The sequence below is a fragment of the Myotis yumanensis genome, unplaced genomic scaffold, assembly GCF_028538775.1.
Source record: "Myotis yumanensis isolate MYYU_CA2020_CCGP unplaced genomic scaffold, mMyoYum1.0.hap1 SCAF_2, whole genome shotgun sequence".
Taxonomy (NCBI): Eukaryota; Metazoa; Chordata; class Mammalia; order Chiroptera; family Vespertilionidae; genus Myotis; species Myotis yumanensis.
In genome coordinates this window covers 146,718,758-146,736,989 of record NW_027223753.1, presented here as the reverse complement: position 1 = coordinate 146,736,989, position 18,232 = coordinate 146,718,758, and the positions used below count along the sequence as shown (strand labels likewise).

At 34.7% G+C, this 18,232-nt stretch overlaps 1 protein-coding gene across 2 annotated transcripts in view; it reads left to right on the top strand.

Annotated features, from left to right (window-relative positions):
- The window catches only part of IFT57 (intraflagellar transport 57), a 67,731-nt gene that overhangs the window by 30,978 nt on the left and 18,521 nt on the right, over positions 1 to 18,232 (top strand). For both annotated transcript variants that reach the window (XM_070406147.1, XM_070406146.1), the window contains exon 6: positions 1,864 to 1,986. In XM_070406147.1, the coding sequence (XP_070262248.1) occupies positions 1,864 to 1,986 (123 nt within the window). The remainder of the gene's footprint in view (positions 1 to 1,863; positions 1,987 to 18,232) is intronic.

Below are 18,232 nucleotides of genomic sequence, written 5' to 3'. Positions count from 1 at the left end.
ACTTAGTGAATACTGCCACCCCTTCCCAGCTGTGGTGCTCTTATGCTACCCTGGATTCAATTTATATAGAGACACACATAGCATTCTAATAAGTACTCAAAATAATAAAATGTTTCTGTATTTAAAGGAGCACTGAGATCTGTACAATAGAATATTGAACATTTTTTATTTAGAGTTTCCACATTCTACTTTTCTTAAATCTTCTATTTATTATTCTTCTGGTTGTTTAAATAGAATAACAATGAATTCAGACCACATATTGTAAAATGTAAAAGCATATATTAGTTATCCATCTTTTAATTGTGTGGTTAGAACTGTAAGCTCCCTGAATTTTTGAACTAAAAGTAATATATGTCCCTTTGAAGGCTCTGAGTCTATTTAGAACCTGCTAATCTGAGCTAGGAGGTAGAAGAGAAAGGCTTTCTTGTGTCAGCAGTGCCCTGGACACTCAATTGGGAATGAGTTCAAAGCCCCTCAGGCTCCCACTAAAATACAAATTCCAATATAAGTTTATTCTTGGACTTAGTTTTAGACTAGATTAGAAAGATTTGTCTAATGAGCTTTCATTTGAGAAGTGTGTTAGTGACATAAATTAACATTGGGAATGTAATTTCACCATGAGGTTATTGATATAGTATATATAGTCTTTTATTTTTAAATTTTGTATTATGGTATATTTCAAACATATACCAAATTAGAGAGCATATGATAATGAACTCCTATGCAACATTACCCAGTTTCAATGGCTAACATTTTGTCAATTGTGCTTCCTCTAAAGCACCCCCTCCTTTATTTGCCCCATAATTTTAAAGTAAATTTCAGACATCTTGTCAATTCACCTGGAATATTTCAGCATTTATTTCTAGTTTATAAGGCCTTTTTAAAAACAACCACCATGACATTATCATATCTATAAAATTAATAGTTCCTTAATATTGTCTAATATTCTTCCACATTAAAATTTCCCTGATTGTCTCAACAACGTCTTTTTACAGATTGCTTGTTCAAATTAGAATCTATGTAAGTTTTATACACTGTATTTGGCTGCTTACGTCTCTTAGGTTTCTTTTCTTCTATATTAATAGGTTTTCATATTTTTCCTTACATTTTCTTGTAATTTATCAAGGAAGCTTAAATGGAAAACTTGCTACCAAAACTAATGCATTAGGCTTTATCTTTAAATCATTAATTTATATATTTTTTACTTTTTCAGATTTCTACACACTAGGTGCTGAAATTTGAAGGGCTGAGAAAATGGGGAAGGGGGGAGAATGATTTTCTTTTTTATTCAAAAACAGGCATGAATTTATTTTCTTACTCAGCAGCAGAAACCAAGTGCAGAAATATGGCCCCATCCTATTTGAGTCAAATAGGTCTGTATTAAAGACCTAACCAGAATATTACTTTAATTCTGAATCCAAAGTCTATAAATGATAAGCCCTTTGCCCCTGGGATCTTATCTTTTTTGTCTTTCAGATTTGGTGTTGTATTGTCAGTAAGACAATGTTTTCTTACCAAATGTGTTTGTATCTCCTCTTCTGTTACCAATTAACATACCTGCACGGCTTGTCCATTTGAAATTATTTCCCATTGAGTTCACTCTGATATCTCAAAAACATTGTCCTTTGTAAAAATAATTGAATCATATATTTGCATCTTTTAAAAAATATTTATTTTGCTATTCTACCAAGTTGGTGCATTATTTTCTTTCAACATAGATTAGGACAGAAAAGAATTTCTTCCATCACTGTAATTTTAACACTACCATGCTTGATATAAATTGTGTAGTTCTGCTAAAATGCCTCAAAATTTTACCACTTCTTTTTATAAACTCTCAATCTTGTGATATCTTTCTTTTCTTAGGATTTGAACGAGTCTGCCAAACAAGAAGATATTTTAGAATCTACAACAGATGCTGCAGAATGGAGTCTAGAAGTGGAACGTGTACTACCACAACTGAAAGTCACGATTAGGACCGACAATAAGGTATAGAAGAGAGAACACATTTTGTTCAAATAGAATTTTATAAGGCAATTTCAGGGTCAAGTGTACTCCCATACTAACAGAGATTTAAGAACGGTGTTAGGGTTCAGTTTCCAGTGTTTTGTCTTATTAAAGATTTAATAAATTGTCATTGAATGAATAAAAAATAATGTAATAGGTCTTTAAAATGATTTGGAAAACATCATGTTTCCCTGGGATTGAAAGTTATTTTCTCAATATATTTTGATATATGTTTTTTTGCAATCCAATTTTATTTATGTGAATAGTGAATGAAATTGAGATTTCATGACTATATACCAACTGAATAGAGTTAGAAGATCATTAAGAACTCTGTTGAAAGACAAAATAGAAGACATCCTAGAAGCTGCCTTACATTTTCTATTAATTATATGTGATTATAAGTTAAAAATTGAAATAATCGAAAAATTATATGCAATACTAGTAAGATATGGGTATTAAGCCAGATGAACTGGCCCATTCAATGAAGTTTCTGCTTCCTTTTTTACCTACAATTTATAAGTAACAACTTCAGAACAAGCTAATAGCTGACTGGACAATACTATTCTCAATTGTACTACAGTACAGTAATCTTTACAAAAGGGGCTAGAGAGACATCTAGGTAAGGAAATGAAAGAATTTTCATCCTTGGAGGCTGGAGAGGAGTCCCAGCATTATGAGGTAAGATTCTAGGGGGAGGGTGTCACTCTGAAAATGAGGTCCTATGTCTGCCCCCAAAGTAGAAGCCTACAAAGATTGCAATTTTCAGGGTGCCCTGGAAGTTAATTCATTCTTAGACTGACTGGGTTTGGGCTTGTGGAACTGTATCCTAGAGAAAGTAAAAAGTAGACTGGAATACTAGAGCAGTCTTAGAACAGGATAAGGATGGATGGCAGAGGTATAACTAGACTGTGAACAGCTGTGGAACAAAAACTTTATCTAAAATAAGTGGGCAAGTCTCATAGCCTGTTTACCCTATATTTATTCAGTCATTATGGAGGACAGGTATTATTTGACTGCATTGGGGGTGAATTAATTTTTTATATATCTCTTACCTATAATACACATTAATAAGAATTTCTTCACTGATTAGATCTCTGCTGAAAGTTATAATTTGCAAAAATGTATTTTTTACCTAAAAAGCCCATTTCTGATTCTCTCATTTTGTCATAACAAAGTCTCTTCATAAAATTAAAAACCACTGTTATTGTGGATCTAGTTAGAATGACATGTTAAAATAATTGTGTGGTTGGGAACTCTCAAGTACACCTTAATCCCACAAGGAACAAGTTTAATTTGTTTACTTTCAAGCTAAGTAAACTCTTGAAATCAAACATCTCATTTAGAACCTAATAGGTTTTTTAAGTAAACACTGTTATTGATTTCTACATAATAGAAGTAACTGAATAAAGAAAGAGTGTAAGTGTAATTGCTAGCACGCACATTTTTACAAAACTAAGTGTAGGTCAGATCTGTTACAAACCAATATGTACTATGGTAATCAAAATCATGGATTATTAAAGAATCAATGTTCTGTTTTGGGGAAGAATTAACCAGTTGAAAGTTGGACTCTTAGTCTCATGCCACATGTTACCAGCCTTAATCTTATGAGGACATATGGTAGCAAATTAATTATACAATCAGACTTTATAGGCAACATTCCAAAATGTCAGGTAAAGTTTTGGGTATTTTTTAGAATATGTGAATATCACTTTGAATTTTTGTGGTAAAACATACTGATCTAAAGTCATATAGTATTGCTTTTTCAGAATTCTCCAGATCATTTGATCTTTGTGTCTGGTATTTTACAAACTTATTTTTGCTAAGTATTTCAGATGTAACAAATGGGAACTATAGTTTTAGGGTCAATTTTTTATTCAGATTCCTTAAGAAAAATAAAATTTTACGTTGAATTGAGAAAATAAGGTACTACTGAATAGAGAAATGTTTTTATGTCTCAGAAATAAAAATAATCTCCTTACATATGAGGTTTCTCACGGAGTCATTACCCTCATTCTTCAGAGGTTGACCTCAGCATCATGGTATATCCCATTCTTCCTCAACTCTTCACTCTACCAAAACCAAACTCTCTCCTTTATTTTGGCCAAAACAATAACCTTTCACTCAAAACAGGCTGTTTTGGGACATACAGAGATTTCAATTTTGTGTTTGAGGGGAAAAAGAAATTATTTTCAGATCAATATGTTTTACTAATCACTGTTAGATTAATTTTGAAGGAGCATAGATATGTCAGAGATAAGTAATAAAGGGCCTTCATTATTTAAATCCATTATAAATTTATTTTAAGTGACCTCATGTTAGTAAATAAATCCCATATTTATTTGGGACTAAATCACATGTTTGTTTTGCTTTTTTTTTCCTCTCAAGTTCAGTTTATTCCTTATATGTTTCCTAGCAGAGAACTGCAGAAAAGCAAATCTCCTTTTCTGTGGGTTTTTTGTGTGTGTGTGGGGGGGGGGAGGGAGTTGTTTGTTTTGTTTTTTGCATATTATACTATGTACGATTTGATGCAATCCTATGATATACCAATATTTTATTTTGTATATTCTCCATGAGGTTGCAGTAAGGTTTTTATTGTAGACCAGATTGTCCCTGTTTCTGGCACCACTTCTTACTGTTGCCAGTTCTCAAAGAATATAAACAAATTTTAATATTAGCTTAAACAAATTGCAATTAGGAAAATAAATATGCTGCCAAAAATACAAATAGTGTTCCGAAATGGAGATAAAAGACTTTTGTCATATGCTAGCTTGAATGGACTATATTAGTAGTTCCCTTTTTAGAGTTGCTTATAGGGAATACTCCTGGTGATTACTTCTAGAGTAATTATACACTCAGGGACCAACTCAGATCTGCCCCAACTAGGAATAATGTGGCTAAAGATACAGTAAGAAGTTTTTGTGAGAGTCAATAAATTTAGTCAAATCCTAGTCACTCCATTCTAGTTAGTGCCTCAGTTATCGCCAAGTGAGTAAGGCTCAGGAATAACTGCCTTAGAAGGGCAGTCTGAGGACAATTAGAATAGATGTTGGTACCACTTAATAAAATCATCTACCAGAATTGTTGCTACACTGTGATCCTGTATCTTGTACTTTTGTTCCTTCCTTCCTTATTTTTTGCTGTTTATTTCTCTTACCCTTTTCTACTGTGTTTTTATTTACCTTTTCTATTGTTCTTTGCTAGACCGAATAGTGCTCACAAGTGTTACATAACTACTCTGGTGGAATTTGAAACTAAGAGCAAACATCTGTGATTATTATCAGACTAGATTTAAATCTGTAACTAGTCAAGAATTATTTTAATCTCTGAGTCTTTTTAAAATACATTTTTGTGCCCGGAGATCGTGGTTAGGTTCCTAGTCAGGGCACATGCCTGAGTTGCAAGCTCAATTTCCTATAGGGGGTGTGCAGGAAGCAGCTGATCAATGATTCTATCTCATCATTGATGTTTCTATTGGTCTCTCCTTCACCCTTCCCCTCTCTGAAACCAATAAAAACATATTAAAATTTTTTAAAATATACTTTTGTTTTTAATTATAAAAATAATATGAAAGCTTATTTCAAAGGAAGAGGGGCCAGTCAGTATGCTGTGAATTAGAAGGTAGCAATTACACATTTAGTCCAACTATCAATTTCTAATTTATTCAGCCAAAGTTTTAGAAACTTAGCGGAAATGTGGTAGCCATAAAGACCCAGAAAAGATGTAGCCTATCTCACACACTTTCTCTTGGCACCCAGAATTTATATTTCATCACTTACTAGTTGCATGACCTAGGGAAAGCTATCATACCTCTCTGTTCTCCTTTCCCCATGTATAAAATGAGACTAATTATATTACTTACCTCACAGAGTTGTTGTAGATTACCAAGAACAATGTCTGACAAATAGCTAATACCTAATAAATGTTAATTATTGTTATGTTACAATATTGTTACGATAATATTGCTTTCTATTATTGCCCTCTTATATTCAGTTCCTATATCAGTATTCAGGAAGAATTTAAAAAATTTCTTCCAGAAATTTTGTTTCCATCCCTTAAGGGAATATTTATAAATATCAGCCTTATATTCTTACATGTAGATATAATCAGATTCATATTAATATCACTTTGGTCAATCTTCCTAGTTCTTTCTAGGTCTAAAAGTACATATAATACGATGATAATAATAGTAATAACTGACATTTACTGAGTGGTCACTGTGTGCCAAGTGCTCTTCTTAGCACTTCACATACATTAGCTCATTTAATCCTTTCCACTGCCCTTTGAGATGCAGATACCTTCTACTAAAAGTAAAGAAACTGAAACACAGAGAAGTAATTTGCTTTTGGTACTCGAACCTACAATCCAGGCTCTTCCCTATTTGGTTAGTAGCAATATGACATACTGGTTAAAAGCACAAATTCTGAGTCCAGCTTGTTTGAGTACAAATTCTGGCTCTAATTCTTATTAACTGTTGGATTCAACCACTCTGTGCCTCAGTTTCCTAATCTATAAAGTGGAGTTCATTATAAAACCTACCTCAAAGAGTTATTAAAAGGATTAAAGGAATTAACATACCTAAAGGACTTAGAATGATGCCAGAAGACTTACTTAAAATATTTTAACCACTATTTCTGTGTGCTTTTATCTATATAGTTGAAATTATACCTCTTTTTGTGACATGATGTAACATCATGGGCATTTCCACACATCCTTAAAAATTATAAACCATAATTTTAGATGTTGTCTATAGTGCTGAAAGGTTACTATTAATCTCCAGCTGAGTACCAGGTGGCAGAGATGGGTTGGCATCAGAACAGGAGGTCCAGGGTCTGGGTACAGGAATGACAGGGTAGAGTCATGGTTAGAATATGGGCAAGCATATTCTAACCATAAGATCTGAGAACACATACCAAAGGCAAGAAATGGAATCTGCCGATGTGTCTCTTTAGAGAAAAAAGTGGTTGTTGAAGGTAGAAGTCCATTTGAAAGGTAAAACATGGAGAGCAGGAAGCAGAAATGAAGATTAAAATAAAATTAGATTTAGAAATCTCGTGTAATTACTCATCACTGCAGAGTTTACAGTCAGATTTGCCTGTAGGTTGTAGCTGCTGTTACCTTTTCAACCATGTGAAATACTCTTCTCCAGGGTATTTTATGACAGTTATTGAAGGATAATATTTTCCTACATGATTGAAATACTCTTAACTCTATAATAATATTATTTTTTTAACTTTTAAGTGAATCATTGACAGTTGCAAAGTTGAATTATAATACTAGTTGAAACTGAGCTGCCAAAGAATTCTACATGTCCTCTATTTCTGGGGCAATAGAAAATGTGGAGAATATATATTATATAATTTCACTTTTTGTATTTGATTAATTTTGAATCACTAAATATTAAATGCTGTTTCTTGAGGAAAATTATTCTGTCTCTTTGAGTTTTCTTTTTACTATGAGAATAGCCTTTATATGACTGTGGAAATAGAGACCACCTAAATGAGTACAAGCAAAGGCTGTTTATTCAGAGCTTGCTATAGCAAGGGAGCCAGCCATCTTCACTTGGGTTTGGCAGAGACTCAAAGGCAGACAGGAAAATTTAGAGCCGGGGGGGGGGGGGAGGGTGGGGGGGGGGGGGGGGGGAGGGAGGAGAGGAAGCTTCTGATATGTTCAGATGGCTGGAAATTTGGAAGCAGGCTATCTAGAGGCAGGACCTCCATTGTGATTGGTTAGGGGAGGATATTTGACTTTGTCTGATTGGTTTTACACTGGACATGGGGGTAGGGGAAAGCTGGCAGCTATTAAGTCTTGACCATTTTGGGTTGATTGCTACAGACTTTGGCTTCCAGGATTAGTTGCTGCAGATTGTGGATCAGAATTCTGTTTTGAATAATGGTCTGGCTGTTGTGTGTTGTCCATTTGTATACAGTGATGTGCCTCATAAAGATGTTTTAGTAAATGATGAACTTCATATAAGATGGTGGTCCCATAAAATTACAATGGAGCTAAAAATTTTCTATTGCCCATTGACCTCGTAGCTGACAATAGAGAGGAATGTTCATGATGCATTACTTGCTTACAAGCAAATATATGATGAAAAGAAAAAAACAAAGGAAACCACCATGGACATATTTCTGAAAAGAGTGACATCTCCTTAAGAAGAGCCTCAGGCATGTCCCTCAGGTTTTCCAGAAAAGCACTGTTATCATACGAGATGATAGCTCCATGTGTGTTACTGCCCCTGAAGACCTTACACTAGAATAGGATGGGAAGGTGGGAGACATTGATACTGATGATCCTGACCTTGTGTGGAGGCCTAGGCTAATATGTGTGTTTTTGTGTTTTAATTTTTAACAAAAAAGTTTAAAATGTAAAAATAAAAAATAGAAAAAACTTATAGAATAAAAATTTTTATCTTAAAAAAAATTTGTGTAGCTATACTGTGTGTTTCTCTTTTAAGCTGTATTATTTCAAGAGTTAGAAAGTTAAAATTTTTTTAAGTTTATAAAGTAAAAAGTTATAGTAAGCTAAGGTTAATTTATTATAAAGAAAAATACTATTTTTTATCTTTATTGTTCAAAATATTACAGATGTCTCCTTTGTTTTTTTTTTCCCCATTGTCCCCTCCAGCCCACATCTGCCCCCCCCAGGCCTTCACCACATTATTGTCTGTGGTGTAGCTTAATTGTACAGTATTTATAAAATTTGCTGTAAAACAGTATGTTATTTTACATCAGCAGCAGCCTCATACATCTTGCTCTTGATTTAACCTCATGTTGTTTTGTAAACTTAGTGTAACCTAAGCTTACAGTATTCATACGTTCTACAGTAGGGTACAGTAATGTTCTAGGCCTTCTCACTCACCACTCACTCCAGTCCTGCAAGCTCCATTTGTGAGTGCCCTGTAGAGATATATAATTTTTTATCTTTTTTATCATATTTTTACTGTACCTTTTCAATGTTTAGATACACAAATACCATTGTGTTACAGTTGCCTACAGTATTCAGTACAGTAATATGCTGTGCAGGCTTATAGCCTAGGAACAATAGGACTATACTAGATAGGCTTGTGTAAGTGCACTCTATGATGTTCACACAATGATGAAATCCCCTAACAACACATTTCTCAGAATGTATCTCTGGCATTAAGCACGTCAAGACTATGTATTCAGTCTCTCAACTTCATGCATTGAACCAAGGGAAAGTGGCTTCTTAAAATAATCAACCGTATCAGGAGAACGAATTTTTTCAAGGCCAGGGTTTTTACCATTATATAAACCAAGTAAACATTAATATAAGTTATTTCTCTTCCCCAGAAATAAGAGCAGAAAGTGTGAAATCAGTTTTCAACTAAACCTTACATAGGTCTCTTTCTTCAATTATACAGTATTTAGTCCTAAAAGATTGTATAATGATTTAATATTAGGTATTTAATGTAATGAACAAATGTTCTATCATGCTTTAATGCCCTATGGATATTATAATTAAATTTTTGATTAATGACTTAGATTTTTTTTCAAATTATAATTAAATGTTTCCTGCTTTGTTGTTTTAAAAGACAGTTGGCTAGGTACCTCCTTCTTTTCACCAAAAAGTCTCTAGTCATTATGTAAATCTTTAGCTATATTACAGGGGATTTAAATTGAGATTTTTTTTTAAGGCTTTGGAAGTACCAAAGCATGTGTTTCTAATTATTTCAAGCCTTTGATTCACCGAACAGCTTTTTTTTACATCCTTACCTGTTCTTCAATGTCTGACTTTTTCAGGGTGCAGTTGTAAAAAGAACCTTAAACTTTAAATTTCAACTCTAAGCAATTGGATTTTGTTTTAACATAAATAAACTGTACAGGTAGTGCCTTGGGTGATTCACAGCAAGAAACCTTTTGGGAAGAGTCATTGTGCTAAGGAAGAAATCATTGCAATAGTCTTGAGCCTTTGGGCTCTCTAGTCACTTGGAGAGCTAAAACCTAGGAGGAAGGAGCGAGGCCTTCTTTAATCAGCAAATGGAATTCCATTTGAGTGAACCTGGAGGGACCACGGAATTGCTGTATTAGATCTAAGTCTCTTCAAATTAGAAGCCAAATCCTGCAGAAATGTACAATGGTAGGCTTTCTCTTTTTACTATTGTAGACAAATCTATATCTGGAAGAAATAGAAGATATTTTTCTCACTCCAAAACACTGAAGAATAACTTGCTTTGACCTTCTCCCATCACTACGTTTGGATGCAGTGTAAGAAGAGTGATAATAAAATTTAGCTTTCTTAATATTTCTGACCCGTAGTGATTTATAAATTGTTACAGTTTGAGCATAAAGAGTATTTCTTAAGATTTGTGCTCTGGTTGTTGAGTAGGCTCTATTGATAGGATTCTTGTATCCATGAGCAAAAGATATAATATATTGTGTGGGCTAGGATACAGGAATACATTATATATATATGTAATTATTCATATAACAGAATCTTATTACATATATATATATATGTAAGTCATTGCAATCAGATTCTGTTATATGAATAATGGAGAAACTATATTTATCATTCTTAGAGATTTTCTAATAGACCTCTCATTGAAAAATATGACATACTTTTTACAGTAAGGCACCATATTTAAAAAAACAACAACAGCTTTTACAATTACCAGTAACAAATGTAAATACAGGTGGTAATACGTTGGTCTCCATGAGGCTCCATGCAAGAGTAATAGCTCCAATTACTGTCATAAATGTTTGTAATTATATCTATTGCTGCCTGGCAATAAATGCTTTTTAATATAGTAAGGCCATAAATGTACCTGCTGCTGTTGTTTAAACAAAATACAATTTTCAGCAAATTTATCCTTGAAACACCTGCTATAATCAAAAAGAGGTGAATGCTATCAAAATAAACTGCCTAAATTAACTAGACACACATACATTTTTAGAGCAGCCTGCATGATTACTCAACTGCTACATCGTCTCAGAATGAGGGGAAATAGTCACTGATGGACTTATGCAAGCAAGCTCCCTTTAAAGGAGACTATACAAAACAAAATACTGTTTTGGATTTTGTATTATTTTTAAAATATGGTGTCATTTTGTGGACTTCAAGTTGTATTCACAAGGTCAGCTGTTATTTTTCTTTTTCCTTTGTAGCATGTGGGTCAAGGACAGATTTCAGAGTTGTAGGGAAAAATACTGTGCTTAAAAATTATGCACATAAAAATACTGCAAATGGGTGCAGAAAAACCCAGCCATCCCTAAGTCATTGGAAAGGATTTTTAGCTGCTGCTGTCACAGTCTTGTTGAACATTCAGGATATTCTGTGTTTAAAGGTAGTTGATGATGCCTTCCTTGTTATTTACCCTTGTGTGATAAATGTTGCAACTGGATCAGGGAAAGGTTTCATTTATCACAGTGGAAATAGAACAAGTGTTTGTGCTTCAGAGATTACTATTAGCTCTAACTAAAAGAACATCAGTGGTAGCAGATTTGAAGAAAATAACCAATAAAGACTGCATGCTATATAAATACTGCAGAGGTGAGTTACTAATGCCTCATAGTAGATATACCCCAAATAGCTATTTGTGATTAAGAGCAGTGAATTAATACATATTGATTATAATTAAAATTTCTACACTCCCTAAATATTTCATTATTGCAAAGTATAATTTAATGTTTCCTTTAAATTACTTAATATAAAATATGAATTGAAGCAGAAACCATTTATCATTGGACTGCCTTATAAAATGTACTTTTTAATTGGCTTGATTCATTTTCTTAATCAATGATATAGAGTAGTTCTCACTATCACTGTGTTTTATTACAAATTTCTTATAGGGTGTCCCAAAATAATTATACACACTTTGAATAATTATTAATTCCAGTGGGTTAAATCTGAAAAGAGAAACATCAACTGAACTATCAAAAATGTATGTGTATACATATATATTTAGACACCTTATATTTGGACAAATTTTACTCCCATAGTTTTTATCCCATTATATTTGTTAACTTATGCCAAGGTAAAACTTATGTTTCTTGGTTCTTCATATATGCAGATGAATTTTATATTTTAAGTCTTTTGTTTGTTTTTTGAGTATCAGTGTGAGATCAAAGTTTTGATTAGTAGATTCTTGAAATTGAGTGGAACTGTCAAGGTTTTTCCTTCTGTAACTGGACAACCAAGGGGTCCAGGCTACCTGTCACTATTCCAATTAATCAGAGACAGGATTGAATCATATATGAGCAGGCAGTGTGAGAGAGCAGCAGGTCATCCACAAAAATCTGCTCTGACCCCCCTTATCAGTTGGCTGTTTATATACAAACGAGGGAGAAGGTAGCTATATGCAGCTGGGAGCTGCAAGTGTAACATGGAAAGGGAGGGTAGAGTCTGCAGTCTGGCCTTCAGGAGCTCAATGTCCGATAACAAGGTGGCTAATCTATGATGTTACAGATAGCTCAGCCCATTCCTGGGATTGGAGAATGGTCAGCATTTTTGAAAAAAACTCCCAGAGCGGGTCGGGGTCTTGGCACAGCAACCAAATCAAAGCGTATCCTATCCTTGGGCTATTCTCAAAATGTATTTCTTTTCTGAGTAATGGACCCATCAAGGCATCTTATCTTTTTACAGCCTTGTTTCATCCTCCAGTTTCCCAGGGTCTGTAAGAAAACTTCTTATTTATAGTTAGTAAGGTGAATAATTATTAGGCAACTGTGGCTCTATTCTCATTACATGCCCTGCCCTTCCCCATTATCACTTCCAACTGTCCATCATGGTTACTCACCATCCTGTGAAATAGTTACATTCTGACTTGTGCCTGCATTCTCAGAAGGAAGGCCCCATTCACTCCCTGTCTGCCTGGCCAGATCTCTTCCCTGGCATGTGACTCCTAAAGTCTAGAAAGCCTCACTCAGAAGATTTGTGGTCATATAAAATGGGTGTGTATGGAATAAGCATGAATAATAAGTCTGGGTCTACATATGAAAACGCTTTAGTAACAGATGGTAAATTAGAAATGTATTTAACTGGCAGGGTACTTTACTTAGAGATTATGGATCTCCAGTTTCAGGTCAATTACAGGCAGGTGTGAGAATACCAGTGATTGTTATGATAGCCTGTGCTTGTAACTTTGTGCACACTGTCTTATTTTCCTCTACAACCAGAGGAATATCTGGAAAGCAGGAACTTTCCTGAGGAAACATGTATTTGCAGCAATCATAATTCCTACCCCCCTCCCCGCAACAAATACACACATACAACATACACCACACAAACACATTCAACTCTTCTTAAGTCCTATGTTTAGCTCTTTGAACATTTATAAAGAAAAATCATGCTTTCACATCACAAGTGTATGCCACAGAAGTATTTAAGCTTCTGGCAATGAAAGAAAAATGTCTCATTTAAAAATTCAGAAAGCTACAATCTGTAATTATCCCACAACCTGATGGGCATTTTTCATTAAGAAAGTAATTCAATCTCATGAAAAAGTTATTTAATTTAATGGACAATCTTTTTCTCTTTCTCTCTCACACACATACATACAAATGTAGAAACGTGAGCAGTGATGAAGCTGAAAATTAATAGAACAAGAAGAGATTGCAAAACTGTACAAAGTGGCAAAAAGGGAATACAGATAATGTTCTGTTACTAGGAAAGGGAGTGTTCTCCATGGAGGAGGGAAATATATACGCTACTTATATCTTTGCAGAAAGCAGGACCTGTCTCAGAAATATTTGCTATGATGAACTTAGACATACACTACTTCCTCTATCAAGCTATCTTCTCTGCCTCTTTCACTTAACCTGATTTCCTGCCATCAGATTTCCAAAGAATTTTATCATTGACTGTGTCTGGGGTGTTACACATGTCACAGGAGCAACAATATTCCACATTGAAATCTTGAGAGTGATCACTTCTGGACTGCAGCATGCACTTGGCCTTACCTCCCTATTACTGCAGCTACAGTCATCATTTTAATCACTGATTGAAACATGTGAACTGTCCAGATACCCTTATAAGCAAGTACTTGCTGCCCAGCCGTAGAGTATAGTTAATAGACAATCTCCAGCTGTCTGTGCCTACAGTGGCAGAGAGTTGCCTAACCCAAGGTCATCCCTTTCAGAGTAGCCTGCATCTGGACTTAGGTGAACTAAAGTTTGGGACTTATTATAAATAATACTGCTTTGAAAATTCTTGGACATATCTCTTGGTAAACATGTACACTACATTTCTACTAAAATTTCTACCAGAAGTTGAATTGCTAAGTCATAGTGTATGTGTATATTCAGCTTCAGCAAACTCTGCCAAATAGTTTTTGCAAGTGGATATACTAATTTATTCTCCCAGCAGTGTATGAAAGTTCCATTTGTTCCACATCTTTATCAACATTCAGCATTGTCTTGGTCTTCTTTATTTTGTCATCACAGTAGATATGTTGTGATGTCTCCTTGTCATTTTAATTTACATTTCCTGATGACCGTATCCCATATGCTTATTTTGCATTTGGATATCCTCTGTGGTCTTTTGTTATTGGATTGTCTGTTTTTTCTTTTGACTTATAGAAGTTCTTTATATATCCAGGGTATGAGTCCTTTGTCTGATATATGTATCGCAGATATCTACTCTTTAGCTTCCCTTTTCACTCTTATTGCTATATTATGATAAACAGTGGCTAAACTTTAATACTATACTCAAATGGGGGGGAGGGGATTATAGCTTATATTTATGATTTATTTAAGAATCTTTACCCCAGTGCTAGGAAGATATCCTCCTATGTTTTCTTCTTTTTTAAAAAATATATTTTTATTGATTTCAGAGAGGAAGGGAGGGGGGAGAAAGATAGAAATATCAGTGATGAGAGAGAACCATTGATCGGCTGCTTCCTACATGCCCCTCATTGGGGAAGGAGCTCACAAACTGTGACCTCCTAGTTTATAGGTTGACGCTCAATTACTGAGCCACGCTGGCTGGCCCTATGTTTTCTTCTTGAATCTTTACTGTTTTACCTTTTGCATTGATTTCTGCTTCTAGCACTGATTCTTGTATATGGTGTGAGGTAGAACTTAAGATTTATTTGATTTTCATATATATGTGCAATTTACCCAGTTTATAGAAAAGTGAACAGTGTACTACTTTGTCATGAAAAGAAGCATGTATATGGGGATCTATATCTGGACACTGTTTTATTACTTTGGTCTATTTGTTTTTTATTATTTTGGTCTACTTGATGTTATTAAATATGGTATCTTTTTAGATTTTATTTTTGTTTATTTGTGGCTGGTAGATAAAAATGCAATTATCTGTGCATGTGTGTGTATGTACAGTATACATACACATCTCCAGCTAAATTCACTTATTCATTCTATAATAGGCTTATAGATTCTTTTGCATTTCCTGTTTGTATAGTTATATCATCTGCAGATAAATCATGTCAATTTTATTTATTTCTTCACAAGCTTTTCTCTCTTTCTTATTTATTTTATCTTACCTGATAGATTGGCTAAGAATTCTATCTTGGTAATAAGTGGTATTAGCAGGGGGGAAGACTTTCAGTATTATGATGTTAGTTTTATGACTTTTATAAATATCCTTTAATAGACTACAGAACTTCCGTTTTGTTTCTAATTTGCTAAGAGTTATTATGAATGGATATTAAGTTTTTCAAATGACTTTTTCTTAACCTATTGAGATGATCATATGATTTATCTCCTTTTTTCTCTCTCTTGTTATGGTGGATTATATTGATTGATTTTTGAGTAACTAATCTTGCATTTTGAATAAATGCACCTTAATCATGATATAGTATCCTTTTGATATATTACTGGATTTGATTTGCTGGTATTTTGTTGAGGATTTTTATACTTATCTTTGTAAAAGATATTGATCTGTAATTTTTCTTGTGTGTTTTTTTAAGGTATCTTTGTCAGGTTTCAGTGTAATGCTATGCAAGCCTCATAAAACAAGTTGGCAATTGCTTCCCCTCCCCCCTTTTTTCTGTTTTCTGATAGAGTTTGTATAGGTTGTTATTTCTTTCTTAAATATTTGGGAAAATGCACTGATGAAGTCATCTGAGTCTAGATATTTCTTTGTGAGAAAGTTTTTAATTACATGTTTATCCTAAAAATGCTTTCAATTCATTGTTTCATTATACAATTTATACTTAAATATATTATTGTAAAAATTCAAATACTACAGGTAAAACTAATGTCTCCTTTAACCATTATCCCTTCCAAATTTTAGTTATATTTTACTACATTCATCAGGGAAATGATACGTTATGATATAGCAGACTTGGGCTCTACCACACATTTGCCTGTGTGAGCCTGGGCAGTCTACTGACAAGTAGCTATGCCTCAATTTCCTCATTTAGCAGAGTTTTTAAGTGAATTATATGTGATAGTGTATGGATAGTACTTCTTAGCATAGTGCCTGACACTAAGCATTCCTTGAATATTAACATTGAAGTTATAATTATTAGACTTTAAAAGATCTTAGAGTAGCCCTAACCGGTTTGGCTCAGTGGATAGAACGTCGGCTAGGTTCGCTTCTGGTCAAGGGCATGCACCTTGGTTGCGGGCACATACCCAGTGGGGAGTGTGCAGGAGGCAGCTGGTCGATGTTTCTCTCTCATCGATGTTTCTAACTCTCTATCCCTCTCCCTTCCTCTCTGTAAAAAATCAATAAAATATATTTTAAAAATTAAAAAATAAAACTAAAAAAAAAAAAAGATCTTAGAGTAGATGTGTCTATTGGGGGACTACTTTGTACCTAAGCCAGTGGAACCAGACAACCAAGGGTTCTGGGCTGCCTGTCACTACTTGAGCCAATTAAGCAGAGACAGGGTTGAATCATACATGAGTGTTGATCCCAATAACGTGGCAGAATGGGGAGAGCAGTTGGTCACCCACAAAAATCTGCACTCGCCCCCCTCACCAGTTGGAGAAGATAGCTACATGCAGCTGGGAGCTGCAAGTATAACATGGGAAGGGGAAGGTAGAATCTGCAGTCTGGCCTTCAGGAGCTCAATGTCTGATAACAAGGTGGCTAATCTTCTATGATGTTACAAACTGCTGAGCCCATTCCTGGGACTGGAGCATGATCAGTGTTCTTGAGAAAAACTCCTGGAGGGGGTCAGGGTCTTGGCACAGCAACCAAATCAAAGCATGTCCTGTCGTTGGTCTGTTCGCAAAATGTATTTCTTTTCTGAGTAATGAACCCATCAAGGCATCTTATCTTTTTACAGCCTTGTTTCATCCTCCAGTTTCCCAGGATCTGTAAGAAAATGTCTTATCTATAGTCAGTAAGGTGAATAATTATTAGGCAACTGTGGCTCTATTCTCATCACATGCCCTGCCCTTCCCCACTATTACTAGGAGCTAAAAAAGGTTTCTGGTAGTCAAAATAGATATTACAAAAAACAGTGTGGTAAAGCTCATGCATTTTATTTATAGGAGAGCATTCTCCCTGTAAATCCTTCTCTGGAGCTTACATGTACTTTTTTTAGAGATTACTCTAACAACGTAGCTACCCGGATTCTTCATCCACAGAAGATTAGAAGCAACAAATCTCTATAGCATCTAGGCTTTAGCAAAACAGCCAACCTAAGAAACATTTATTTAATGTGCAAACTTGAGTTGGGAGTTGTCAGAGTTTCTTGTGTCTCTCACTGAAATTGGGTGACAAAGTAAGGAAAGAAACGTGGCAGTTGTGTAATGGAAAATCTGTAAGTGAGAGAAAGGATGTTTGGTTTCCTATTTATTTTGTGATTGACACTGTAAAAATCACACAATCTCAGTTTGCTACCCAATCTGTGAAATGGAGGTGCAGGGTTTTCTCCCCAGAGTGATCTTGAGAATCCCTAGAGAAAGTGAATTCAGAGTTGAAACAAGGGCCTTATGACAAAAATGGGATTAAGTATTTTAAATGGAGGAAGCCCATAAAAGCCTTTGTATATATTTTATATTCACTAAAATAAGACTATAGGAACATTGAATTAAGATTTCATTAGTAATTATTCATAACAGAATAGAGAAAGAAACAGTAAGAATAGAGGAGAAAGGTAGAGTAGATGGCGAAGTAACATTTTTGTGATGTAAGAAATCAGAGCCATGGGCCTTGCTCTTGGGAGCTGGAGCAGAAGGGGCCAGTAGCCGGGAACTGCTAGAGTCAGTGTGTTCTGGCATGGACTGCTCCTAGGCCAGGAAGAAGCATCCCAGTGCACACGAAGGTGCCAGTTTTCTACAAAGAGTCC